This window comes from Ictidomys tridecemlineatus, chromosome 2 (assembly GCF_052094955.1).
Source record: "Ictidomys tridecemlineatus isolate mIctTri1 chromosome 2, mIctTri1.hap1, whole genome shotgun sequence".
In the NCBI taxonomy this organism is placed as follows: Eukaryota; Metazoa; Chordata; class Mammalia; order Rodentia; family Sciuridae; genus Ictidomys; species Ictidomys tridecemlineatus.
In genome coordinates, this window is record NC_135478.1 from 212031955 (window position 1) to 212058413 (window position 26459).

Consider the following 26459-nt stretch of genomic DNA (forward strand, 5'->3'; position numbering starts at 1 on the left):
GGTTCAGATGTCCTCCCCAGAGCAATGCTTTCATGGAGACAAATGCCTGTGTTGGGAAGGGGGAGTGACTAGATGAAAGGCTGGGGCAGGTAGGAGGTCAGTTTCCAAGACAGAGCTTCACGTACTCGGCACACTCTGCTCCCACCAGGCCCCTGAGGCTGTAGATGTGGCTGGTGATGGAGGTTGGGTGGATCCAGAAGACAGAACCTGGAGCCAGGCAGGGAGACACTCCTCAGGACCGTCGAAGCTCCTGGGTCAAAGCTGCCTGAGAGCCAGCAGGGACAGGGCCGTGACCTAGTCAGAATTTTAGAGAGAAATGAACATTTTAAATTTACTTTGAAGGGAAAAGTAGCGACTGTTACTGTTTTGTGTTTTTTTTTTTTTTAATGTGACAGTATCTTCATGAAAGGTGTACATTTCACTCAAAACGAGTCTTTGGTTCACTAGAATTAAATTTAAGGTACCCCACTGTGTGCTTTAGGTAGGACAATGTTTACAACAGTCACAATCGCTGTGAGGTAAATCCCAGATTGAAATCCAAATCTGGGCGCTACCAAAGCCTTTGCTGCTTCTGCCAAGCCGGTGACCTCTGTTTCACCCCGGCCTGGGGGTGAAGCAGCGCGCCTCAGTAGGACTGCCGCAAGGGGGCGGCGTTCTCGGCTCTTTCAGGGGCTTATTGGTGAGTGTGCGAGGCTGCCCAGGAACTCTTAGTGGATAACTGATGTAGTGGGGTCAGGACCATCACGAAAATTTTCAGGATAGAGGGATACAAGCAAGAAGAGACTCGAAGACAAAAGCAAATCTGTATTTGGGGAGGAAAAATGATATATATATTTTGCCTGTCTACTTCCTATTATCCCAACACGTGAACACTTTTTTTTCTTTACTTTTTACCCTGACCTTTTAAAGGTCTCTTCTCTGCCACCCCTCTCAGTCCCCAACTCCATTTCTTCTTGCCCAAGGTGAAATCTCATTCCCCCTTTTCCCTACTAGGCATCATTTCCTGCATGACAACATTTTTTAAACCTTTCTCTGAGGCAGGGAGCCTGGCTCGAACCCTCACGACTCCTGGGATTTCTCATCCCACTTGAAGGATGAGAAAACTGGGGTTCGTGACCGGGTCAGGTGAAAAGGTCAGCCCCGCCCCTCCCCCATCGCTCCGCGCTCACCCTTTGGTGTATCCTTCTGGCAACTTGTTACAGTTTCTCCACTGCCCACGCTCCCATTGGCCCACCACCACGCTTCCCCATTGGCTAAGAAAGCTGGTGACAGGGCTGTGATTGGTCCCTACCTTGTGCCTGTGTGCGGGGTCTATCTTCTGCCGGGTGCAGGATCCTCACTCTCCACCCTGGCGCGTGGCAAGGGGTGACGGCTGTCAGGGCTTCGGTAGCCTCCCGAGTGTCCTGTGAGTGGGGACGTCGTGTACGCACGAGTGCCCTCTTCCCTGAGTGTGAGTATCCTCTGAATGCTCATCTCCTGAAGGATGCCCTTGGGTGTGTGAGTCCTGGACACGTCGATTGATTCAATGCTGCGTAGCAGGACAGGTGAACATTTAGTTCCGCGTTCATATGTGTTTGTGTATGTTGTCCTGACTCATACATATTTAAGAATGATTTGGGATTTTTTTTTTTTTTTTACAATCTGATATATGCATAAGGAGTCAAAGGAAGCTGCCTGTGGGTTGCAATATGTTGTCCAGTGTCTTGTACAGTTTGCCCGGCGTTTGCTAACGAGAAATCACCCTCAAATATTTTCCGGAATGATACTTTAAAAGAATTGATCGTTTCTCTGAAACTTAGAAAAATTGAGGCCACTTCGTCTTTAGTCTATGGAGACTGAAATGTCAGCTCTAAGTGGATATTAGTTGGTGTTTCAATAGGAAAATATTTGGATATGAAAAGAGTGTTTTGTTTTATAAATGAGAAATAATAAAAATATGGCTTGTGACAGTGGGAAACTTCACAAAAGCCCCTTTTGGAAGAAGGGATCAATGGAACTCTCTTTTAACTTTGTTAGATTGAAAGGCTATGCCTGGCAAGCTGATCCCATGGATAAGGTCAAACACAGAAATAAGTTTTTAAAGAGGAAATATGTTGGAGTTCTGGCCATTCTGAAATGCCTAATATTATTTTTGGCCCCAGTTTCCTACAAAATGAATACAAGGTTTGCACAGAGAAAATACCCAGTAAATATATATATATTTTTTAGAGACAGAGAGAGAGAGAATTTTTTTTAATATTTACTTTTTAGTTTTCGGTGGACACAACATCTTTATTTTATTTTTATGTGGTGCTGAGGATTGAATACAGCGCCCTGCGCATGCTAGGCAAGCCAGCTACCGCTTGAGCCCCATCCCCAGGCCTAGTAAATATTTTCTCATTGAATTGCAGCCCCCAGAATTCCTTAAGATGTGGCTTCTCATGCTTTTGTATACTTAGAACCCTACTCCAGTTGGATCACAAGTGGCTTGTGCTGCTTTCCCTTGCTCCAGATAGTCACAGGATCATGACCATGATTGTAAAGGGAAAAAAGTGAGACCATAATCTAGTTAAATAATTTTCACTTCCTTTATACAATAAAAAAATTTAATCCTGAAGAATTTCTTGGCTCAGCATAAATATAGGCTCATGATCCAGGTCTTGAGCCAATCCTTAATCCAGTTAAAAAATCAAAGTGAGAGGAAGGGCAACTTGGGAGATTCTGAGTTTTCAAGGCTATTAAAATGTAGACTCATAGCCCTAAAAGTGGAGCTGCAGGTGGTACACTCTACACTGCCTAATTCCTTGCACTGCTGGGAGCCGCTTTCTTAATATACTTTTGTCCACAGAGGGTTTTGATTTTAAAACAAAAGTTTTTTATTTTAAATAAAAGACCACTTCTTGGGCTGGGGTTGTGGCTCAGCAGAAGAGCACTCTCCTAGCATGTGCGAGGCCCTGGGTTTGATCCTCAGCACCACATAATAATAAATAAATAAAACAATGGTATTAAAAATAATAATTTAAAAAAATCACTTCTTGATCTCATTTTACTCTACACTTGGGTCCCCTTTCACAAGATGTTCCATTCCCCCTTTCTAAGGAAAAGAAGTAACTTTGTCTGGGTGCAGTGGTACCCAGAAAGCTGAAGCAGGAAGATTGTGGGTTTGAGACCAGCATCAGCAAAATTTTGTGAGACCCTGCTTCAAAATAAAATAAAAAAATAAGGCTAGGAATGTGACTCTCAGAGTGCCTCTGGATTAAATCCCTAGTACCACAAAAGAAAAAGAATAAAAACCCTTAAATTTAGAATAAGGCAGAGGAGACTCCTGTCTCCCCTCCCCCATTTGAGACAATGACTTCTGTGGCACTTGTCCCAGGCCAGCCAGCCCTTTGCACCAATCTTAGGTGCTAACTGAACAGATCTAAATGTATTATTGCAACAAAAAGCTTGTTCTGAAAAATATTAACCGATACCCCTATTGGGGCCACAGAAAACCAAATTCCAAGCCAATAAAGATAACTGGGAAAGAATGCCTTTTGGAATCATAGCAACATCACTGCGTGGTGTGCAGGAGGAGCAGCATTTAAGGGAAGGATATTGAAAATTACACACATTCCACTTAAGTTTAATATCTATTGGGCTTCACTCTCCCCTTCAAGAAGAGGGGAGGTTCTGTTCCTAGCTTTCCTAAAGTGTCACGGCTCCCCAACCCAAAGGGAAAATTTTTCCAGGCTCCTGACTAGGTGGAGGGAGATGACTGCCTCAGCTCCAGGCAGGTGGCCAAGATGTGCTGGCACTGTTCCCACCCCTTGAGATGGGCAGTGAAGGTCCCCAGAAGCAAGCCCCCTCTTGTAGAGGGCTGGAGGCAGAAGACTGTACCCATATCCAGTGACCGTGCCCATAGCCATCTAGATATCAGAGTGTGTTTTAGGAGGAGTCTTAAAGGAAACTCAAATCATTGGCATTGGCATTGACATGGAGAGAGTTCCAGACTCCCCATATCCCAGAGGGCTTTGGTATTCATATTTGATGACTGTTAGAGAATTTGAGGTCCCAGGAGGACTCTGTTAATTTTATACTTTCATTTACCTAGAGTAGGGTTTCTCACAGGCTTCCCATTTTGTGTGCTTTCTTAGTCCGTGTTCTGCTGCTGTAACAAAACACCAGAGTGGGTGAATTAGAAACAATAGAAGTTTATTCTCAGGGTTCTGGAGGCTGGGAAATTCAGAATCAGGAAGCCATATGTGGTAAAGGATTTCTTCCTGAAGCATGACATGGCAAAATGTGTCTTATGGCAAAAGATTGTCTTGTGGTGAGGAAGCACGAGAGTACAGGAGCATGAAAGTGAGGAAGAGAGGATAGTAGGGGACAGAACTCATCTTTTCATCAGGAGCCCATTCCTATGATAACCCACTCCAGAGCTGAAATTAATCCATTCGTGAGGGGAGATCCCTCATGGCCCACTCACTGCTAAAAGGTTCCACCTCTTAATACTGTCATAATGACAAACTTCAACCTGAGTCTTAGAGAGGACATTCAAATCACAGCATTCTTATATTTTCAACAGTCTTCCCAAGTGACTGACGTACTCAAAAACTGGCAAAAGCCTGGCCAAAGTCATTCGATGTCCCTATATTGCAGGAATGAGCTCAGGGGAGAATGGACCCAGCAGAAACCTCCCATTGTAATTCACTCAGAACTGAACTCTGAGCACCTGTTGGGAGTTGGGTGGGTACCAGGCACTGGGGGTACAGATGTAAAGATGCGGGCTCTCTGCTCAAAGAACCATGGGGTGTGGGAAACAACTCTCCTCTGAGTGTATGTGGGGTATACCCTTCTCTGATAGAAGGGGCCAGGCTCAGGCAAGACACCCTCATCTCTGCCTGTCATTAAAACAGACATTATTCAGACATTAGAACAATCTGTCTAATCCAGACTGATTTTGGATCAGTCCCACAATCACCTCATTTAGGAAGGGCTCCTGGTTTGCAAGCTCAGAAGTGACACAAGCCAACGTAATGATCATCTTCCGACCCCACCAGAAGCAAGACAAGGCTTCCACTTCCACCTCCCCATAAAGTAACAGGTAACTTTTTGCTTTTCTGGGAGATCAGTGTGTTCTCTTCTTTTCCTTCTTTTTGAGGTATAGTATATCTATGGAAAGGCTCATGAATCTAGAGTGGATCCTTATTGGATGTGTGTGTGTGTGTATGTGTGTGTGTGTGTGTGTGTGTGTGTGTACACCAGTGCAACCCTACCCAGATCAAAGGGGCCATTCTTAAGTTTGCAAAGATCTCACAGGATAGGACATGCACCCATTCAGTGTTGAACAGACTGTGAGACACAGTATCTCAAGGTCTGACTGTGGTCCTTGACAATGGAGATGAACAAATGGCTAGTGAGTACCTGCACTGTGCTAGAACCTTCATGGGGTAAGCTCCATTGCCTCTCACCTGGAAATCCAACATAGGTGGCTTGTGATTTTGGGGAGCTGAGCATCAGTAGCATATTTTGTGTCACCTTAATTTATTTTGTGTCTGTTATCTATTATATTATGATATAAATAACTCTTGGCAACTTTTACTTGAGAGATACCTCTTTCTGCCAATCTGTCTTCCCTTTGTCCTTGATGTTGTATCATTATTATTGTGGGTAAAAAGAAGCATAATATTATGTTACAGCTTATAATGGCGACCTCTGGAGAAGGCAGCCACCCCAGTGGCACAGCAACACCCAGACCACTGGCACAGCTGCAGGAGCTCGAACCGCGGGTAGCCCGCAGACGCCTGTCCCAGGCCCGCCATAGGGCCACCCTGGCAGGGCTCTTCACCAACCTAAGGAAGACTGTTTACTCCCAGTCTGAGCTCACAGCCTCGAAGGTACGGGGACCTCAGTGTGGGGCCTGGCCCTGCCACCCTTGGTGCACAAGACTGAGGGCTGGGCCTCCATGTGGTCGGTGATCTTCGGTGGATGCTTTGGGGCTATACCTGCTGTGAGAGATGGGCCTCTTCTATCTGCAGCAGACCAGCCTGGCATAAGTAAAGTAATTATGGGCCCGAGGAGGGACCTAGTTTGCCAGCCCCTTCTGTGCCTGTCCACTCAACAGGCAGTGGCCTTTAGCACATGCTCAGGCACCCTGTACATCTACCCAAACACATACACCTGTGTGCACACACAACACCACACACACGTGCATACACCATAGACATACATGCATGCATGCATCATACCATTAGCACACACATACACATGGTCACACGCCACACATGCGCGCACACCCCCAGTTTATATGCATCATCCAGGTCTTTCTCCCAGGCAACAGGGCTCTCCAGGTAAGTATTTATCTTTTCCTGTTCTTAATTCTGCTTTTGTCCTCAAACAGCTTTTTAATTGCTAACTAGCAATCAATAAATCAATTATCTAGCAGAGCATGGAGGTCCAAGTATATTGGGGTGGTGGAAGGAATGGAGTAGTCATAATGGTAGAAGCATTATAGATGGTCAGAGTGGAGGAGTCCCTCAAGAGGTGCAGTTCCCCACCCCCTTTTAGTAAAGGAAAAATCCTTTAAGTAAAGGAGTTGAGCAAGGACTTACTAGCTGGTTGACAGTAGGGTCAGAAAGAGTCCTCGTTCCTACTCCAGGCCTGGCCCTCTCCCCACCCTCTACCTCTCTGACTTATCCTGTTGTCCTGTGTCTGTTCCCGACCCTGGGGGGTGAGGTTCCATTCTTGGGCTGATGCCTTCAGCAAAGCAGCATCCACAAGCTTCATGTTTTCTGTTCATGGCGCTGGCAGAGGCTTCTCATTGGGTACAGACATATGAAGAGCTCCTGAGCAGGCACAGGCCAGGACTTGGTGGAAATTTAAAAAGGTGCCCTGAGCACCTTGGTGCAGATTTTCAGTACGACTCTATTATATAATAATTAGCTGAATTCCAACACAGACCCCACCTGATCTTGTAGGATGGAGGGAGGACTGTTCTTCCCCTCTCTGCTAAGTTGGGCTCAGGATCCAGTAGGAAGATGGCACATCTGGGCCTTTCTGTCAAGAACCTGACCAGCATAGCTGTGCTTCATGTCCATTGGATGAAGAGACATTTGCCTTGTGCTTCCAGAGGTGCATGAAAACCTAAGTTCCTGACATAGGTCCATGGGTATGTGCACATAGGTAGGCAGCAGAACCAAAGAAAAAAATAGACCTTCAGAGCCTCACAGTAAGAAGTCAAGTAAATCCAGAGGAAAACCACATCCATACCCCTAAAATTTGTGCCACGTGACTTAGCATGTGAGAGCATGGCTATTAACTGGCCTCAGTGATGGGAGGCAGGTGACTTCTGGCCTTCAGTCAACATGTCCATTAAATAGGGAGTATAGTAATGGCTGCCACACTGGCCTAGAATAGAGTTTAATGGGATACTCCAACATAGCATGGTTCTTAGAGAGTTAAAATATTAGAATCATTATTTCCCAATATATTATCTTATTTATCCCCCACAGCTCTATTCCTATCATTCTCATTGTACGGGTCAGGAAACTGAGGCTTCAGAAGATTAAATTACTGGCATTAAATGATGCAGCCAGGAAAATATCTGGAACTCAGCTGTTTTCTGAATTCTTCTTTCTCTATCCTACTTGAGGGAAGGCCCAGGATTGTGCATGAATAAGGGAGTTGTTGTTTTATAAGACTAATGGTGTAACAAGGTCTCATGAGTCCTCTAGGGCTGCCATAACAAAATATCATAAACTGGGCAGCTTAAAACAACAGAAATTTATTGACTATGGCTCTCAATGCTGGAAGTCCAAGGTCAAGGTTTCATGCCCATGCGCCCTCTGAAGGCTCTAGGGGAGAACCTTTTTACCTCTGCTAGCCTCTGGCACTTGACAGCAGTGCTTGGCTTGCAGGAGCATCATTCTGACCACATGGCCACATTCCCCCAGTAACTTCACACCATCTTCCCTCTCTGGGTGTCTATCTCTTTGTCCACATTTTTCCTGTTTGTAAGGACATGGGTCATACTGAATTGGGGCCCAATCTAAGGACTTCATTTTAACTTGGTTACTCTATAAAGTCTCTGTTTCCAAATAAGGTCACATGCATAAGTTTCAGGAGTTAGGACTTCAACATCTTTCTTGGGGTGGGAGGACAGAAATACACCCAAAACAAAGGTCCTACAAAAATTATCACTCCCCAAACATTTGAGAAACAGAATTTCTATGAATGGCACCTGGTTTCCCTGGATTGGTTTGATGCAGTAAGGGTGCAAGCAGGCCTGAGTTGTCCTGCTGAGCCAGTGTGGGCAACTCATCCTGGACCAGAGGAATAGTGTTGGAGTCCATTCAGGCTGCTATAGAAAAATACCTTAGACCGAATAATTTATTAACAGAAATTTACTGCTCACAGTTCTGGAGATTGGAATTTCTGCAATCCAGACACCAACAGATTCAGTGTCTGAAGAGGGCCAGCTCTCTGGCTCACAGGTAGCACCTTGTTAATGACACCTCACATGGCAAAAACAGCAAGTAAACTTCCTCAGGCCTCTTTTATTAGGGCACTAATCCAAATAGGGCCTCTACTGTAAAGCACCTCCCCAAGGAAGGACTGTAGGAAGGCGAAATACTGGGGAGTGATATTGGCCAAATTATATTAATGTATTATGTGCATGAACAAATACATTAACAGTGAATCCTACCATTATGTATAATGTATTATGCATTATAATACATAATATAATTGTGTATTATAATGTATAATACATTATGTATACTTAAACACACCAATAAAAATAGGGAAAAGAAAGAAAGAAAGGAAAAGAAAGAAAGCACCTTCCTGAAGACCCCATCTCCTATTACCCTCACATGGGGGGGGCAGGTTTCCAACATATGTGTTCGGGGGAACATAAACATTTAAACCATAGAAGCTGGGGAATCACCTTCTCACCCTAAGAACAAACCCAAGATTCTGGCCCCTCGTTTTGAGTCCTTGCTGCTTTGACACCATAGCCATGTCAGACTAGGACAACAGTGGATAGGAAGAAGGGGTGGGCCTTGCTCAAGAGGTGTTCAGAGGTTTTGCAATTAACTGTACTCTCACATAGATGTCATTCTTGTCACCTGGTTTTGTGTCAGCAAAGCATCATGCTTCCAGCTCCCCTTAAGTCTCTTTTTATGCACCATCAGAATCCCCAAGAATCTAGAATGACAAAACCCAGGCTGCCACCCCCTAGCTTCTGTAGCTTCCTCTCCCACTGCCCACCCCAACTCTGGCCACATCTCACTGTGGCAGTGCCCTGAGCAAGGCTGGCCTGGCCTGCCTCTGTCTTTACTCACACAGTTATTTGTGCCTTTGAGACTGTGTTCTCTCCAGAGCTCTGTCTGGCTCACTCTGCTGCCTTGTTCCATGGAAGCTTTCCCCCTGCAGTCATAATATTCTCTCCTTCCTATGTATTTCCACAGCCCTTTGCTTCTACCCCTGGTTAGCTCTTAATTTCATCTTGTGTTAAGGAGAGCTGTTGCCATGCTTGTCTTCCCTGTTAGAATATCAGCACCTTGATGAGGGGACCATCTTGTTGACCCTGTATTCCTGGGGCCCAGCACACAGCTTTGGGCTTATGCATACCTGAGGGAGGCCATGACCCATGGCAGATGTGGGTGCTCAGCCTCACAAATGACACTTAGGGTTTCTTGCTTTTGAATGGTCTTGCAGTTTCTATTTTAACACACAGGAAAGAAGGAAGGAAGGAAGGAAGGAAGGAAGGAAGGAAGGAAGGAAGGAAGGAAGGAAGGAAGGAAGGAGATGAGGAGGGAGGAGAGGTTGGATAGAAAGAGGGACAAAAGAAAGAAAGCATGGAGGGAGAGAAGGAAGGGGAAGGGGAAATGCAAAGTTCAAGTTCATAGAGCAAGTTTTTAGATCATCTGGAGTGTATGCATTTAGTGAACACATATTGTGAGATTAGTAATTGAATATTAACTAGCCAGTTGCACATGGTCAAAACAAAGCAGAAGTCTTGCCTGATAATTTGGACAAGGCTGGGGTTAACATTCATTTGGTGGTGCCCCCTTTGGCACCTTATCCCACCTTCTGGTAGCCTGTATAGTCACTTGCTTTCCTCAGTTTGCTGAATGCAGCTCATTTCCAAATACTTTGGTATTTCAGTGAGAACTCATTTCTAGGATACAAAGGAGATTTGTGCCTTCTGTGCACTAGAATAAATTTTCCAATCTTTTCACCATCAAGGCTAAAGATGTAACTTTGCATCTGAGACAATGAATGTGGTCTTAGGCTAGGGAAGGTGTTCCTGGGTCCACAAAACCAGTCTCTGCAGTGAAAGGCTATATTTCCAGCACTGTCTCTGTCCTCAGTGGCAGGTTCTGAATAAGGCGAAGAATCACATTCAGGAACTGGAACAAACTCTGGACAACTTGCTGAAACTGAAAGGTAACAGATCCCTCCCTGGAGAAGGCTGGCTCCATTTTTCTATTGAAAACAGAGAGATTGGGTTACACTGAGTCAATAGATATTTATTGAGGGTCACTGTGTGCCAGGCACTGTGCTTGGTTATGAAGTTGATGTCCCAGTCCCTAGGGAGCTTGCAGTGTGGCTGGACAGGCAGGCGTCACCAGACTGTGGGGGTTTGATGAATCCCCTAATGGGGTGCTGCTGAGAGCACCTGACTTCACCTTGAGAGGTCAGAGAAGTGGTCAGTACTTGTACTGAGCTTCCCTCTTGCACCCAGAAAGGGAGGTGGAAAATGGCCTCTGGACTCCCTAGTACTGAGCCTGGGAGGGTTCAGAGCTCCACCATGGAGCAGAAAGGCAGGAGAGACTTAATGCAGGTCTGACTTTCTCCTTTGTGACTCTTGCCTCAACTTCCTAATAGAATCCTTCAATCTGGAGGATGGGAATGCAAGCAGCTTAGAGGAAGTCAAGGAAGAATATGCCAGAATGTTCTCTGGAAATGACAGGTAAGATCCAGCAACCACAGGAGAATGAGAACCTGCTGTCTTGCCCTTTTGGCCTTGGAGGCTGCCTCCCAGTAGTCCACCCTCCCTCTATGTGCAAGATGGTCAGGGCTGCTGCTCACTCACAGCTGTCTATCCTGAGTTCTCCTTTATCTTAAGTGCATGCATCAATTTATTTTTACAATTATAAAAATGATTATTACAGAAAATGATTACTATAGAAATTGATTATTACAGAAAATGTAGAAAATACAGAAAGGCCTGAAAATATGAATCATCTCGCCTTTCAAAGAAAATGTTGATTTTGAGGAATATCCATCCACCTATTTTTCAAATTTTGCACATTATTTTTAGAATGATGACATCATTGTGTTCATTTTATATAGTGTATTACTACATTTCATATCTTATATATATTTCTTAAAGTCCTGAGTTAATAGCTTTATTGGAAAGTAATATGAAAATAAGGAAAATGCAAATCTTGGCCTACTTTACAAGTCTCATAGGAACCTAGGAAAAGGCACATTAAACTTGAAAGAGGTAAATAACCATCGTACACATAGGTGTCACAGATGCTGAATGAGGAATGTTATTAATAATGTCACATTTAAATTGTGAAAGACTGATTTGAGAAATGTCTTTCTTGTACTTTTTTTATGTCAGGTTTTGTACTTAACTCCTGCAATTTCTGGGCTTTTCATGCATGCTGTGTGGATATATTCTCAGCACTCAAAGGATGACCTAACCCTTGCGTTCACCTGCAGCTTGCAAAGCTACTTTGTCCACAGCCTGATCATTAGGGGCAATGGCTGGGCCCCTGTCATCTCTGGTGGCTCTGGGCATGTCCAGCTCTAATGGCATGGTGTACATCCAAGTTGGCCTCTGACAAAACAGAGCTCCAAACATCTTTGCCCCCTCCCAGAAGCGGGCTGCGAACTACTTGCTATTCGGAGTCAAAAATCCTCCTGGATGAAGTGATGTGGCTTCTAGTGTTTGATGGTGTGATCACGCATGACTTTTACTGTCTTCTCAGTACTTTTTGGTGTTTTCCAAATTTTTAAACAGTGAATGTGTATTATTTCTGATGTCAAATAATCAGGGGAAACAATTATTATAAATGAAATAAAATTCACATTGTAAATGATGTGAAAATATAAAAAAATGTGTCAAGAGGAAAATAACCGCCTAAGTTTAATCTTATTTCATAGACAACTTGATCACCATTTTGTTCCCAGAGGAGAGGCAGGTGTGGTGTGTATGTGTGCATGAAGGTGGAAGTTAGGAGCCTTGTTTTAAAAATCACACTGGGCTGATGGTGTGGTGGGGCCCAGTCCAAGATTGTTTCAGTCAGGCAGAATTCTACATTGGCTTTTCCCAAATGACTAACAGTGATCCCAACCCCATTTATTATAAGTTGTCTTTTCTTTACTAAAATATGAACTTTATCATATACTAAAAATCTTAAAAGTCCTTTTATCACCTACTCATAAAAGAATAGCTAAATTATGATAATTAGGGAGGAATTTTTTGCTATAATAATTAAAACTGTGGTGCCAGCATAGAAAAGACTAATTTTATTTTGTAATTATTATATTTTAGTAATTAATTAACTAATTGATTATGAATTAACTGGAGTGCGTTTGTTCAAGATAATTTTTATTTCCATTCCTTGGAATTGTTTGTACCTATTGTTTTGTTTGTTTTCCTGCTGCACCGCCGATCTTTTTCTTATTTAATTATAGAAGTTCTTTTTACATACAGAGGAATTAGCTCTCTATGGTGAGACTTGCCAAATTTTTTCTTTTGGTCATTTGTTCTATTATTTTTCCTATTGTTTTTTGCTTTTTGTATTTGCCATGCAAAAAAAAAATGAAGTTTGATCTATCAATCTGTTATGACACCTGGGTTGTAGGGAATACTTAGAAGTCTTTCTCTATTCTGAGATTAAAAAGTTGTGTTTGTTATTGTTGTTGTTTTTTTTCTGGCAAGTTTGCTTTTTAACAGGACTTGGTTGATTGGGGAGTATTCCTATCAGTATGAAGAGAAGCTGGTTTTAAGTTCTGATTTTCCAAATTGTGTCATGTTGTTTCATGCTATTAAAAATGTATTTTTGAAAAGCAAAATTCTATAATGTTGATGAGTCCATTTTATTCTTTTCTCACACTTTGAACTTTTGATTTAAACTTAAATTTTTCATGATTTTGGTACTATTATAAATAATAATTTTTAAAATGTTAATATTCAATTGTTCATTCCTAGTATACAGAAATATATGTGTGTATATATTTTATATATATATATATATAAATATTTTAAAACATATATATTAATTGGCACATAGTAGTGGTACATATTTATGTGTTAGTGGGATATTTCAATACATGTATATAATGCTTAATTATCAGACCAAGGTAATTGACATTTCTATCACTTTAGACATTTATCATTTCTTTGAGCTGGGAATATTCCAAATCTTCTTTATTAGCTATTCTGAAACAATTAATTCTTGTCAGCCATAGTTATCTCTATAGAACATTAGAAAATCTTCCTCCTCTCCTGGAGCCCTATACCTGTTAACTATCCTTTCTCTATCTCCCACTTCCCCACACCCTTTCCAGGCTCTTTATTCTACTAGAAATAGTATTGATTTTTGATTATTGATCTGGCCTTCTGCAACCTTGCTAAGTTCCCTTCTGAATTCAGTCATATGTTTGTGGATTCTTGGGATTTTCCACATTGTCACATTGTGTCTGAAAATAAAGATATTTTTATTTCCTACTTTCCAATATGTAGACCTTTTACTTTTTTCCTGCCTTATTAGACTAGCTAGTATCACTAATATGGTTTTGAATATATGTGTGTGTGTTTGTGTGTGTGTAGACACAAATATAAAAAGAGAGTTTTTATATACAAAATATTGCTATTTATATACCAAATATTGCTAAGATTTTGAGTTTCATGTCCACTGGGAATATTTGTCAGCATGTCTACAGCATTACTAACTTGTGTCTGTTTTCTTCCCCAGTCTGGTCTCAAATAGTTTTCCTCAGAATGGCTCCTCCACCTGGTGCCCAGTTGAATCAGTCAGAAAGGATGCTGAGGAAGAAGAAAATGAAGAAGAGGAAGAGGAAGACCAAGAAGAGGAGGAAGAAGAGGAAGAAGAGGAAGAAGAGGAAGAGGAGAAAAAAATTGATCTCTTACATTCCTCTGACGCTATGTCTCCAGACCTCCTGGAATTTGAACGGTGTGAACAGCTGGGTGGGGTGATGTTTGGACACACACAGAGCTCCTGTGGGGAAGGGGATAGAAACTCCAAGTGGGGTATGCTGTAGCCTCAATGCATGCTCAGACCAGCCTGAATTATGGGAGGGGCTTTCTTCTCAGTACTTTTTTGTGTTTTCCAATTTTTCAATAGTGAATGTGTATTATTTCTGATGGTAAATAATCAGGAGAAACAATTATTAAAAATGAAGTAAAATTCACATTGTAAATGATGTGAAAATATACAAAAATGTGTTAAGAGGACAATAACCATGTAGGAGGGGCTGGGGTTGGGCTTGGTCTGAGGGGCTAGACACATAGTCTGGAAGCTATAACTGAAGAGCAAATACAATGTTTTTTATTTAGACTGGGTGTTTATTTGGGGCGCAAGGGGGGGCTTGGGGATTGTGATTATGAGGGATGAGTTCCCCCTCCCTGTACCCCACACTTTACACACACCCTACATGTCCCCGTTCAACCTCATATCTGGTCTTAACAAAGATAAAGGTGGAGGCTGGCTGGTTCAGATTTCCTTTGACACAGCCTCCTCCACAGACCCAAGACCCCTCAGTAGCCTTATTGGCCTCCAGAGGCACAAGAGGAGGAGACCCAGTCCACAGCTGAGCCTGATTTACAGACCCCAGATTAAAGCAGCAGTCTATCAAGCCTGCACATTGATGACCTCCTAATTAAAATTTCGGGGCGGGGGCGATGGGAGCTGAGCAGCCACACCTCTCACCTAACTTTGAGCTGAGCTTTAGGGGTGGGGCCCTGGGAGGACCTGGGGAGGGCCCCCCCAGCACAAATCTCTGTCCTTGGTCCCCAAGGTGCCTTCTGCTCCCCGACAGCGGCTTCTGCCCTGCAGAGTGGGGGTAGAGGCTTGAGGCCAAGCGCCGTGCACCCCCAGTGTGGCCCGGGCATGGTGCCTTGGCCTCTGCAGGGACAGACTCCTGAGAGGCAGCGCCTCTCCTCTTCCAGGTATCTCAACTTTTACAAGCAGACGATGGACCTCCTGACAGGGAACGGCATCGTCTCCTCGCAGGAGGTGACGCTCCCCATCGTCTCCGCGGCCATCTCCCACCTGTGGCAGACGCTCTCCGAGGAGAGGAAGGCCATCCTCCTGCAGACCTGGGCGCAGAAGCACGGCGGCCTCCCAGACCTCCCGGTGGCCTGCCAGGAGCCCGTGGGTGCCGAGGGCAGTGTGAAGGACAGCGGAGTAGACAGCCAGGGGGCCAGCTGCTCGCTCGTCTCCACCCCGGAGGAGGTGAGCAACCTGTGGGATGGCGGAGGACGCAGAGGAACCACTGTCACCCTCCACCCAGGGTTTGCTTGGTCATTTTGCAAGCTTGAGGTGCCGTTTCTATTGCAGGTGGCACCACAGGCTTCTGATTTTCTCAGCATAATCTCCATGATCACCAAACAGTATTTCTTGTTAGTGTCCTGGCCTTTCCATAGGATTGCAGAGGGGAAGGTTAAAACCTGTTTGAATCTTTCAGCTGCCAAGGACTTGATTATTAAACTATGAAAAGCTGGCAGGTGGCCTATAATCCCAGTGGCTTGGAGGCTGAGGCAGGAGGATCCCAAGTTCAAAGCCAGCCTCAGAAATTTAGTGAGGCGCTGAGCAACTTAGGGAGCTCCTGTCTCAAAAATAAAATAAAATAAAAAGGGCTCAGTGGTAAAGTGCCCCTGAGTTTAAACCCAGTGCAAAAAAAAAAACCAAACAACAACAACAACAACAAAAACATGAAGAAATGCACAACTCACGTCAGGGAGGTCACTGTTAGTTGAGCTGCTCAGTGGTGTCCCCTTGACTCAGGTTCCTTTATTCTCTCGGGTTTCTCGTCCTTCCCTTCCCTCCCCACTTCTCTCACCCTCAGTGGTCATTCTTCCTCCTGTACAACAGGTAGAGAAAGTCCCTGTGAAGGCTCTTAGTTAAGGAGGAACTTTTCCAGAAACTTCTACCATACCTCTCCTCCCCTCTCATTGGCCCAAATTGTCCAGCTTACTGAGCCGATGATAAAGGATGACACAAGCACCCATCAGGCACAGACCCAGAGAGGTGACCAGTTCCCAGAAAGCATGGCAACCACTGGGTGAAGAGGGGGCAGCCACAGCTTCCACTCTAAATGCCTTTCTCGGCTTTCCAGTAGTTAGGGTGCCACAGTCCACAGAGCGGGCACCAGGTGGTGTTAGCCTTCATCCTGTGCTGAGACAAAAGCAAGCCAACAGCAGCTCCTCCAGAGTTAGGAGATCTTCAAAAGACTGCTGCTCCCACATGGGCCCAGGCTGCCCTCACTCTGTTAGCCCAGGGACAGGCAGTTCTTTGCTCCCTGCACCTGTCCAGTGCTTTGTAGGACATTTAACATCCATGGCTATGACCCCCTTCCCCCTTGCCTTGACTATCCAAATGCGTCTCGGTGGGTGGTCTCTTTGAGGAAACCGCCATAATAGTCTCCCGTCACTCCCTCTGTGGAGTCTTAGAACCAGAGAACTTCCATGTGCTTCTGACCCTACAGTTACAGCCCTGGAATACCCCAATCCTTCTGGAAACTTCCACAGTCATGTCCAAGTCTAGAGAACAACAGAGCTGTCACCTAGTCCTACCCTCCATTTGGCAGTCCTAGTTAGAGGTGTGATTTGTCCAAACACCCAGCTCCTACTTCAGGGATTGTATCCCTCTCATTTGCTCAAATCTCTCTGTCCTTGGCCTATGTGTGGATAGTCAGCCTTTCATTATCTTTCCTGATGCTTCTCCCTGAATCACCCTTGGAGCACAGTAAGCAGGCAGGTTCCTGGCTCCCACCCCAGATCCACTGAATCAGAATTCCTGAGGGTAGGGTTCTGGGATCCCCATTTTAAACAAGCACTCCAGGTGATTGATGCACCAGGCATTATTGGCAAGACCTCCCAGAGCACATGTGCAAGTGTCAGTGCCACTGCCTTAGACCACCCCCAATCTCAAATACACCAGCTTCCCATCTGTTTTCCCCTAATGTTGGGTCCACCATGAGAGGATGTGAGAACCAAGGCAACCAGCAGCTGAAGATTTCATACCTGAGGCACACAGGAGAGGGGAGCCAGGGTAGATGTGTTTGTAACCCTAAGATGCCTAGCCCTTGAGTCTTACACACACACACAGAGAGAGAGAGAGAGAGAGAGAGAGAGAGAGAGAGAGAGAGAGAGAGAGAGAGAGAGAGAGAGAGAGAGAGAGAGAGAAAATATATACCAAAATCCTGAGTAACTGGACGTGTGTGTGTGTGTGTGTGTGTGTGTGTGTGTGTGTGTGTGTGGTGTATACAAGCACCTGTGCATTTGCCAACATGAACATTTCCTCAAGGAAGAACAGCTCCAAACAGAAATCAGACTCTAATGTCCCAAATCATGGGAATGATTTGCCTGGCCTTTCTCAGAGAAGGCTGGTGCTTTTCTGGTGCTGAGGGAAACAGGCAGCAGATTCCCCCATCCATGCCCAAGAATAGGAGCTTCCTGCCCAGGGTTTGGTGAAGCCAGGCAGGTGAGAAGGTGAGTGGAACAGAGCACACTCATGCTCAAGACAGGGCCAACCACAGCTGCTCCTGCTGTGGCTTCTAGGTCAGCTCTGTGCTCTGCTAGTTCAGCTTTACTGCAGCTCCTGGTCCTTCTGGAAAGGTTTAACAATTGGGTTGCTGCCAGCCCCTGTTCTCAGGGTTCTCTGCATCCAGGAGGCCCCAGAACATTCTGCTTCAGGTCTGAGACATGTGGTCCCTAAGTGTGGTGGGAACTCCAAAAGGAGCCTGATCTGAGTCCTTTCCAGGTTGGATCATGAGGGGGCTTTGCATACATGGAGACAACGTGTGGCCTGCAACTCTGTGGGCTGATTGGTTATGGAGGGGAATTTAGGGCTTGGGTCCCTGTCTCAGACCTGTGGGGAGGAGAGAGCATAGGCCTTTCTATGGCCTCTTGCAGAGCTTCTTTGAAGTAACAAAAGAAATATAAGTAGGACACCAGAAAATATTCAGAAAACTGGAATGGACCACCCACATAGCCAGAATTCCAAGGGATTCAGTTACACAGAAGTGAATTGAGTGAAGACATGAAGAGCTGGGCAAGAGCAGTGTCCCGGGCAGGAGTGAGGAGGGACTCTGGCAGGACCTGCGGGTACCTGCCCACAGGGGGCCAGAGGACACCCCCTCCTCCCCTCAGGGTGATCACCAGAGTAAATAAGATGCCAAAAAAATAAAACATGTCCAGCTAAACTTTTAAAATATTTTTTTCAAAAAATATCCTATGCAATTTGGGGGGACATTCTTATGACAAAAAAATTCTTCTTTATCTGAAATTCAAATTTAACTAGGCGTCTTGCATTTCTATTTGCTACCTCCATCAGTCTTAAGTGTAAATCATGTTTTTACAGAATATTTACAGATCAAAGGACCAAAAACTGTCTAAATAACCTAATTCTAAATTTGGAAGCATATCATCATTATTCTTATATTGCTACTAGCAGTCCTTGTCATTGTCATTATATAATATGCCTGGGAAAATAACTGAAGAGAAGTGGATTGATATAGCAACAACAGGTATCTCTGATGGATTCTTAGTGATTCTTATTTTCCTTATCTGTTTCTATTTTCTAGAATTTCAACAACACTGTTTTGTTTATAAAGCAGATAACATTCAATGCAGCCAACATATTGAGCCATTATTATGTGTCCGGTGTATGACCTGAATTCTTGCATCAACCCTGAGTAGGCCACATTGTTAGCTCAGTCTATTTTGCGCTACTGTAGCAGAATCCCTGAGACTGGGTAATGTATAATGACCAGAAATTTGTTGGCTTATAGTTCTGGAGGCCAGCAATCTAGTATCAGTGTGCCGACATCTAGCAAGGACCTCCCTGCTGCACCGCACATACTGGAGAAGGGAGGTGGGGAGAGACAGAGAGAGAGAGAGCCCATGCCAGAAAGCCCTTTTGTAAAGGCATTAAATCCACCTACAAGGGCAGAGTCCTCACTTCCTCACCTCCTCTTCAAGGCCTCCCCTCCCAATGGCATTACTTTGGCAGTTAAATTTTCTACAAGAATTTTGGAGGGAACTGCAGCATTCAAACCATAGCAGCTGTGACTCCTGTTTTATTGAGGACTGATGGGGAGATGAAGTAACTTGCCGGAGGTCACAGCTAGTGCGTGCCAGAGCTCGAGCTGTTCCTCCTGCAGGCGAACGCTGCCTTCAGCTGCCCTGATGTGAAACTGCTGGATTATGCATTGTGGCTTAAACAGAATCTCCACCTTGGGAGGTTCAGATGAGACTTTCCAGCCTGCCAACAGGATCGGCTCTGCTGTCACCTCCCATGCCTGAGCTACTCTCTTCTTTGGAAAGTTGAGACAGTCCCAGTACTTCCTCTCTCTCAGCCATCTCCAGGGCTGGCAGTTTGTCTTCGGCAGTCAAGAGCTTAATGTTCAGCTCTAGGGAAGATTATGAAGCAGAGACCCTGAGTTTGGACCCCAGCTTTGACACTTGTGCATTTTGGGGATGAGTGTACAAAGAAAGCCTTTCTACTCTCCGCCCAGCAGCCTCGCCAGTGTCAAGCTGTGAAGTTATTTCTGACTTAAGGAGTTCTGTGCTTTCTTTCAGATCCTCTTTGAAGACGCCTTTGATGTGGCAAGCTTCCTGGACAAAAGTGAGGCTCCCAGTACCTCCAGCCCTAGGTGAGAAGATGGTGTGAGACAGCATGAGCAAGTGTGAGTCCGTGTGCAACTGTGGGACTATGAGATTGTGGAGCATGTGGGTGTGTCTGTGTTATATGAATGAGTGTGCATGCATGTGTGTATGTCTGTGCACGTGCACCCCTGCTGGGTGTTTTCTGCCTTTCCCCTGCAGCTCCCAGATGGGTGCAAGTTCTCAGGGACCCACTTTTTCCCTGTGTTTGAAGTGGACTGATCCTAGGATTGTACTGTTGCTTTGGGGATGACATTGTCTGGGGCATCCTCAGAGGAAAGAATCTTCTGTCCTGGCCCAGGGCTAGAACACACCAGGTTATCAGCCCCAGGTTGTGTAAATGCACCTGTTTCCTTTGGTGGGTTTCCCTGTATGTCTTAGTCCTGCTTCAGGCTGATCTTGCCTTGCTACAAGATCATTGTTATACAAAATACCAAAAACCAGCTGGTTTATACACAACAGCATTTATTGCTCACAGTTCTAGGGAGCGGGAAGTCCAAAGTCAAGATGCTAGCAGATTCAGTCTAGTGAAGGCCTTTTCTCGTAGGAGGCATCTTCTCAATGTCACCATATCTTGCTGGGCAAGGTGGTGCATGCTGGTAATCTCAGTGACTTTGGAGGCTGAGGCACTGAGGATTGCAAGTTTAAGGCCAGCCTCAGCAAATCAGGGAGGCCTTAAGCAAATTAGTGAAATAAAAAATAAAAAGGGCCGGGATGGGGGTATGTAGCTCAGTGTTATCAGTGGTAAAGCTCCCCTGGGCTCAATGCCCAGGATGTCTCCCAGGCCTCTCCTATAAAGGTCCTAATCACCTGCCAAGGGCCCCACTTCCTAATACCATTGCCTTGGGTGTTAGGTTTCAGCATATGAATTGGGTGTGAGACACAGACCTTCAGTCTATAGCACCCAGGGTCAGGAAGCTCATGGACAGCAGAGTGGGCAGGGGGTCTGGGGCACAGAGGACCTGGGCCAACATGGAGGCAGGCCTGTGCTCTGACCTTAGGGGCTTCTCTGAGCTGCCTTTCACAGTGCTGATGAGAACAGCTATGGAAGAAGCAGAGAAGGGTGTGGCTCACCCAAGGAGCAAGAGGACATAAAACGGGGTCTGGGAAGGTTTAAAACAGGGAGGACTTGGACTCAGTCTGTAGCAAGGGCATTTTCTCAGAGGAAGTCAGTCTGGCACTGAAATTCCCTGGCTGCTGCGTGCAAGCCTGGGCCTATGGCCTGCAGGGACAGAGCTAGTGTCAAGGCTCAAAAGAAACCTGGACCTAGAGTTTTTCTGCCTTGGGAATGAGGGCCATCCACACCTGGATCCAAATGAGTGTCTTCATTGTCCTCTCAATGGAAACCTGGCCTCCCGCTCAGGCCTTTGGTCAGGCACGAGAGCTGTGCAGGGGTCCAGGACAGCTTCAAGTAGAACCCCAGTCCAGATCTGAGGGATGGTTCCATCACCCCACCTGCCCCTGCAGGCCCGTTCAGATCTGAGGAGACAGGGATTGACGGAGGAGACTCTTCCCTCTCCAAAGCCACTTGGTGACACAAGCTCTCCTCAGCTGTGGGCCGAGTGTCATTCTGCTGCAACTGGCTGGAAGCTGACATTCCTATTTCTGCACTGGGCTCAGGCTGCAAAGACAACTTGGTCGAGAAGCCGTCAAAGCACACTTGCCAAGCAATATTTGACATTCTAATGGAACAAAAACCAACCCATTAAAAAGGCTTTCCCTGCTTTCTCTAGAAAAGGCAGGGATTACTTCCAGTGGGGTTCTTAGTCTGGCTGTAGGACCTCATCCCTGGAGGAAGAGTGAAGGGAAAATATCTTATGGCTTACAGGCCGCACAGCCACGTACCTCAAGGCTCCAGGTGCACCGGGCTGCTCCCCTTGGAAGAAAGGAGAGCTGGAAGACCAGCCTCCTTTCTGCAGGGCCTGAGCTCCAGGCTAGACACACTGAGAGGGGGTCTTTCCTGGGACTGAACTCAAAATGTGCCTTAGCAGCCACAGGTGGGACCCAACCCTGGGCTTTGCTCCAGCAGGTTGACTCAGATGTAAAAGAAACCTTCCTCCCTCATTCTAAAGGCCACAGCTCAAAACATTAAATTAGGGCGCAAGATTCAGTCCTTTCACAGTCTTGTTTTTCTGAGGATTTCAGACATGAAACTTGACAAAATTAATACAAACCTTTCAAGAAAAGCTGTGGGCTGTCCCAGAATTCGACTGGGTGTATGAAAGTGTTGCATTTATACCACAATCCAAATGCTTGGCAGGGGGAAGGGTAGTCAAGCAGAGGTAAAAAATCAGGATTCTAAACATTTGCTGTTTCTTCTTTCTTTCTGTTGACAGTTCATTGTTTGCCATCTGCAACCCAGAAAACCCAGAGGGGAAGTTTCAGCTCTATATGCAGATCATTGACTTTTTTAAAGGCCTTTGCTGCATTAACACTCAGTTAAAACAGGTAGGACAGCTAGATACTTGCCCACCCTTGATAGGATGGCAAAAAGAGCTCTTGAGGGGGCCTGGCCCACCCTCACCCTGATTACCCCAAGAAGGCAATGGGCAGACATTCTTTCAATCTTTCCGTCCTATTCCATGGATGGTCAACTTCAGCCTAAAGCCTCCTGTGAAAAGGAAGACATCATGGAAACTGAGAAAAGAGCAGCAGGGTGTCCTCTGGGCAAAGCAACACTGGTGACCAACCCCTGGAAGCAGGGACCAGATCCCAGGGCAGCTCTTGGCAGGCCTTCATACATGTTATGCAACATCTTTCCAAAAGGCTGAACCGTTTCATCCTCTGAAATCCTTCAGCTTTCAAAGGATAATTTCTGCTCCTAAAAAACTTCCTGTGCAGCTTATGGTGACATAAGTCATGGGGGGCTTGGTTAGGGTGTCCATTCCTGAGGCTGTCTGTCACAGGGGGAAGGGCTGTCTGACCTACCAGGAGACAGGCCCTTTGAGATTGATAGCTATCGATTTCTCTCTGCTAATTTGGCAAAAGTACAAATGTAATTGGCCCCTTTCCCCTTCATTCATTTCCCCATGGGGACACCACTTTCAATCCCCACTTGGAGTCCAGAGCTCATTCCTGTAGTTGTCTCCACTTCCCACCAATGGCGGGGTAACTATCTCATTGCAACTGTCCCAGCTTTCTGTCCTACACAGTTAAATTAGTCCACTTCATCAAGGCTTTGGGAACAAATAAAGGGGACAGTTTTTGCTTTCCTGACCTCCTTTCTCCACAGAGCAGAGGTCAGAGTGTCCCCATAAAGCACAGGCTCTTGAACTTCAGTGTTCCCTGACTCACCTTGGGAGCTTATTCTCAAGGTTCTCATTCAATGTTATGAGAATGGGTCACTGGGATTTGGGTTTTGAGCAAGCTGTCCAAGGGGTTCTAGGCAGAAGGCCTTGGACTTTGGTAGACTCTGGTGCAAAGAGGGAAATTTCATTCTCCTTCAGTTTCACCTCCAACTCACTGCTACCCCTATCAGCTTTATGGGAGGTGGCTGGATCAGGCTTCATTAGTACCTGAACTGGGTTCCTAGGGCTGCTTTAACAAGTGACCCTAAACCTGTGGCTTGAAACAACAGGCTTATTTCAATGTTCTGGAGGCCAGAAGCTTGAGATCAAGGTGCTGGCAGAGCCATATGGCCTCCAAAGGCTTCAGGAAAGGGTCCTTCTTGGCCACTGCCTGGCTCCCAGTGGCTTCTGGTACCACTCAGCATTCTTGCCCTGTATGGCTCCATGCCCCCAGGCACTGCCTCTGTTTTCACGTGTCCTTCTTCTCTGTCCCTCTGCCCCTCTCACCAATCACTTGGATCTAGAGCCCCCACGAAATTCAGGATGGCTTCATCCTGAGATCCTTAACTAATAACATCTGCCCAGACCCTGTTTCAAATGAATTTCCAGGGGGCCATGACTTTGGGGGAGCATTTCAGCAACCAGTAACAGCAAATATCTCTCACAACCTGCTGCTGTCAGCTTAAAAAATATGCAGCTTAAAAGTGCCTCAGACTCCATTATTTCCTTAAGGAAATAGGACATTTTGAACAATATTTGGGCGCTGTGTGTGACATTTGGTTGTTTTGTTCCCTCCCAGGACACTTGGCCCCTTGGGACCCCCTGTGCTCTCTGACTACCTCTTGCCTCAAGCTTGGCAGTTGTCTTCATTCTGAACAAGGGGCACATGTTATTCCCCTAGAGATTACCTGATCCAACTTCTATGATTCTCTCTCTTTCTCTCTCATTTCCAATACTGGAGCTAGAGCCTGGGCCTGGCATGTGCTAGGAAATACTGAGCCATCCCAGCCTCTCTGGTCCTCTTGACGCTCTTTTCCCTTCCCCCACCAGGAGAGCATGTGAATGGGAAACTAGCAGAGGTCATCCCTCCATCTAGGTATCCACCTTGGGACCATCCTACTTTCACTAGATACCTGACGGGGGATACTGCCCAGGACCCCTGGAGAGCAACCCTGATCTGCAGGGACAATAAATGACAAGGGTCATTTCTCAGCTGGGTGGAGAGACACAGGAAGAGAAAACACTTGGGAACATATTTTTAGTGGAAGAAGTAATCAACAGGCCCGAGAGGTTGGCCGGGTCATTGTAAAGGGAATGAGAAACTTGATAAACACATATAGCACTGCTTCTTAAAAACTGATCACCTCATAGGTAACCCATGTCCATGGTCCAAAAAGTATTCTGTAAAACATAGGCTTTCTCCTGCAATGACTTCTTGCTTTCTATTGCAAACTCTTCCCTTCCATAGCAGTGTCTTATATAGCCATCCAAAGACGGTCTGCAGGAATTCATATATTCTTTCAAACACAAGTAGTAGCCTATTATACACATTGTTTTGAACTTCGCTCCTCTTCTAGTAGTGTACCCCACAGATAGCGATCTCGTTCTTTAAAAAAAAAAAAACCCAGCTGCAGGTTGGTGGAAGTAGCTGGGGGATAAAGTGCTTGCCCAGCACTGTGAGGTCCTGGCTCCCATTCCCAGTTCTGCAAAATAGTAATAAAATTATGATGAATAAAAAGAGTTGAGTAAAAATAAACTAAACCACAGCTTCATGGCATTTCATGACGGGCACACCATGGTGTAAGTGCGCTGTCTTCTATTGATGGGTCTGTGGATAAAGATTTAAGGCTTCCCCATCTCTATGGGATCCTGGAAATCCCCAGGATAGGAGAGTAGCCAGTTCTGCTTCCTTTCTGGAGGTGTGTGAGTTGAGTGAAATGGAAATAAGACCACCCACCTTCTTCCCTGGCTGGGGGCTGAAGGTGACAGCTGTGGAGACTGGGAGAGTTGGGCACACCCAAGATGCTGGGACCTTCCTATTTGCCTGGAACTCTTAGATCAAAATTTCAACCTCTTCCACCTGTTTTGCAGGAACCAGACCTTCCCACTGACGATGAGATGATAATGTTGAGGTGCCTAGAGACCTTTGACGATGAAGATTTGTAATGCAGAAGGATTGGAAGGGGAGAGGACTGACGGAGTGTGGGAGTTTCTGAGTTTGAATGTTAGCAGATCTGGTGATACCTGCCTTGGACTTCCAGGGCTCTTTGGAGGGCACTGTCCCAGAATCGTTCTGATGGTTTTAGTTTCTGATTAGTATAAAGTACAAGATAAGCAAGGCCTTGTGTTGGTCTTTCAGGGTGTTTGGTATAAGGGGCTAGTCTTCTCCAGGACAATCCACTCTGTCCCTACTCAGGAGGTGCCAGGTCAGGAGAGGCCAGTCCTTGGGCCTTTCAAGAAGAAAACAGGCAAGATCTGCCCCTAGGGGTGGCATAGCACCAGGCCCTGGACTCAGGGCATTGCTCTGATGGGTTCTGGAATTCTGGAGCCCACCTACTCATCCTGCATGTTCTGGAAACCCAGTAACAGTGCACACTTCAATCTCAATCCTGTACTGTACAACATCAGGTAGACCCAGATACATCTGCTTTTTCAAGTATGTATACCTGAATGGGTGCTGTAGTGAAATTCCAGAGTTCTGAAAACTTTCTAGTGAAGGTCCTGGGCAGAGGATATATAAACATCCCTGGGCTTATACACTTAGGATAAGAAAGAATTTTGTGTCAAATTGATTAGGCCATGGTACCCAGACATATGGTCAACCATTATTTTAGATGTTTCTATGAAGGTATTTTTGATTTGCTTTGTTTTTTAATTTTTAAAATTTATTCTAATTTGTTATATATGACAGAAGAATGCATTTCAATTCATAGGACACATATAGAGCACAATTTTCCATGTCTCTGGTTGTCTTCATACATGTACTTAGGGTAATGATGTCCTTCTTTCCTACCCCCATACCCTCTCCCTTCCCATCCCTCCCTTTTGCCCTATCTAAAGTCTGTCTATTCCTCTCATGCTCCACCCCCCATCCCCATTATGAATCAGCATCCTTATATCAGAGAAAACATTTGGCATTCAGTTCTTTTGGACAGGCTTACTTCACTTAGCATTATATTCTCCAACTCTATCCATTTATCTGCAAATGCCATGATTTTATTCTCTTTCATGCTGAGTAATATTCCATTGTGTGTGTGTATGTATGTATGTATGTGTATATA

At 45.4% G+C, this 26459-nt stretch overlaps 1 protein-coding gene across 2 annotated transcripts; it reads left to right on the forward strand.

Annotated features, from left to right (window-relative positions):
* Nucleotides 1-1320: 1320 nt before the first annotated feature.
* Nucleotides 1321-26459, forward strand: LOC101962113 (stimulated by retinoic acid gene 8 protein homolog). Of its 2 annotated transcripts, none has more exons than XM_013361073.3 (10): nt 1321-1544; nt 4952-5065; nt 5661-5858; nt 10335-10410; nt 10852-10936; nt 13959-14177; nt 15173-15458; nt 19808-19881; nt 22228-22339; nt 25270-26459. In XM_013361073.3, the coding sequence occupies exons 3-10, from the start codon at nt 5667-5669 to the stop codon at nt 25342-25344; spliced, it is 1119 nt and encodes a 372-aa protein (XP_013216527.3). In that variant the 5' UTR covers nt 1321-1544; nt 4952-5065; nt 5661-5666; the 3' UTR covers nt 25345-26459. The 2 variants fall into 2 exon arrangements, with proteins under 2 accessions (XP_013216527.3, XP_077896698.1); XM_078040572.1 differs by having other exon boundaries at nt 1321-1450.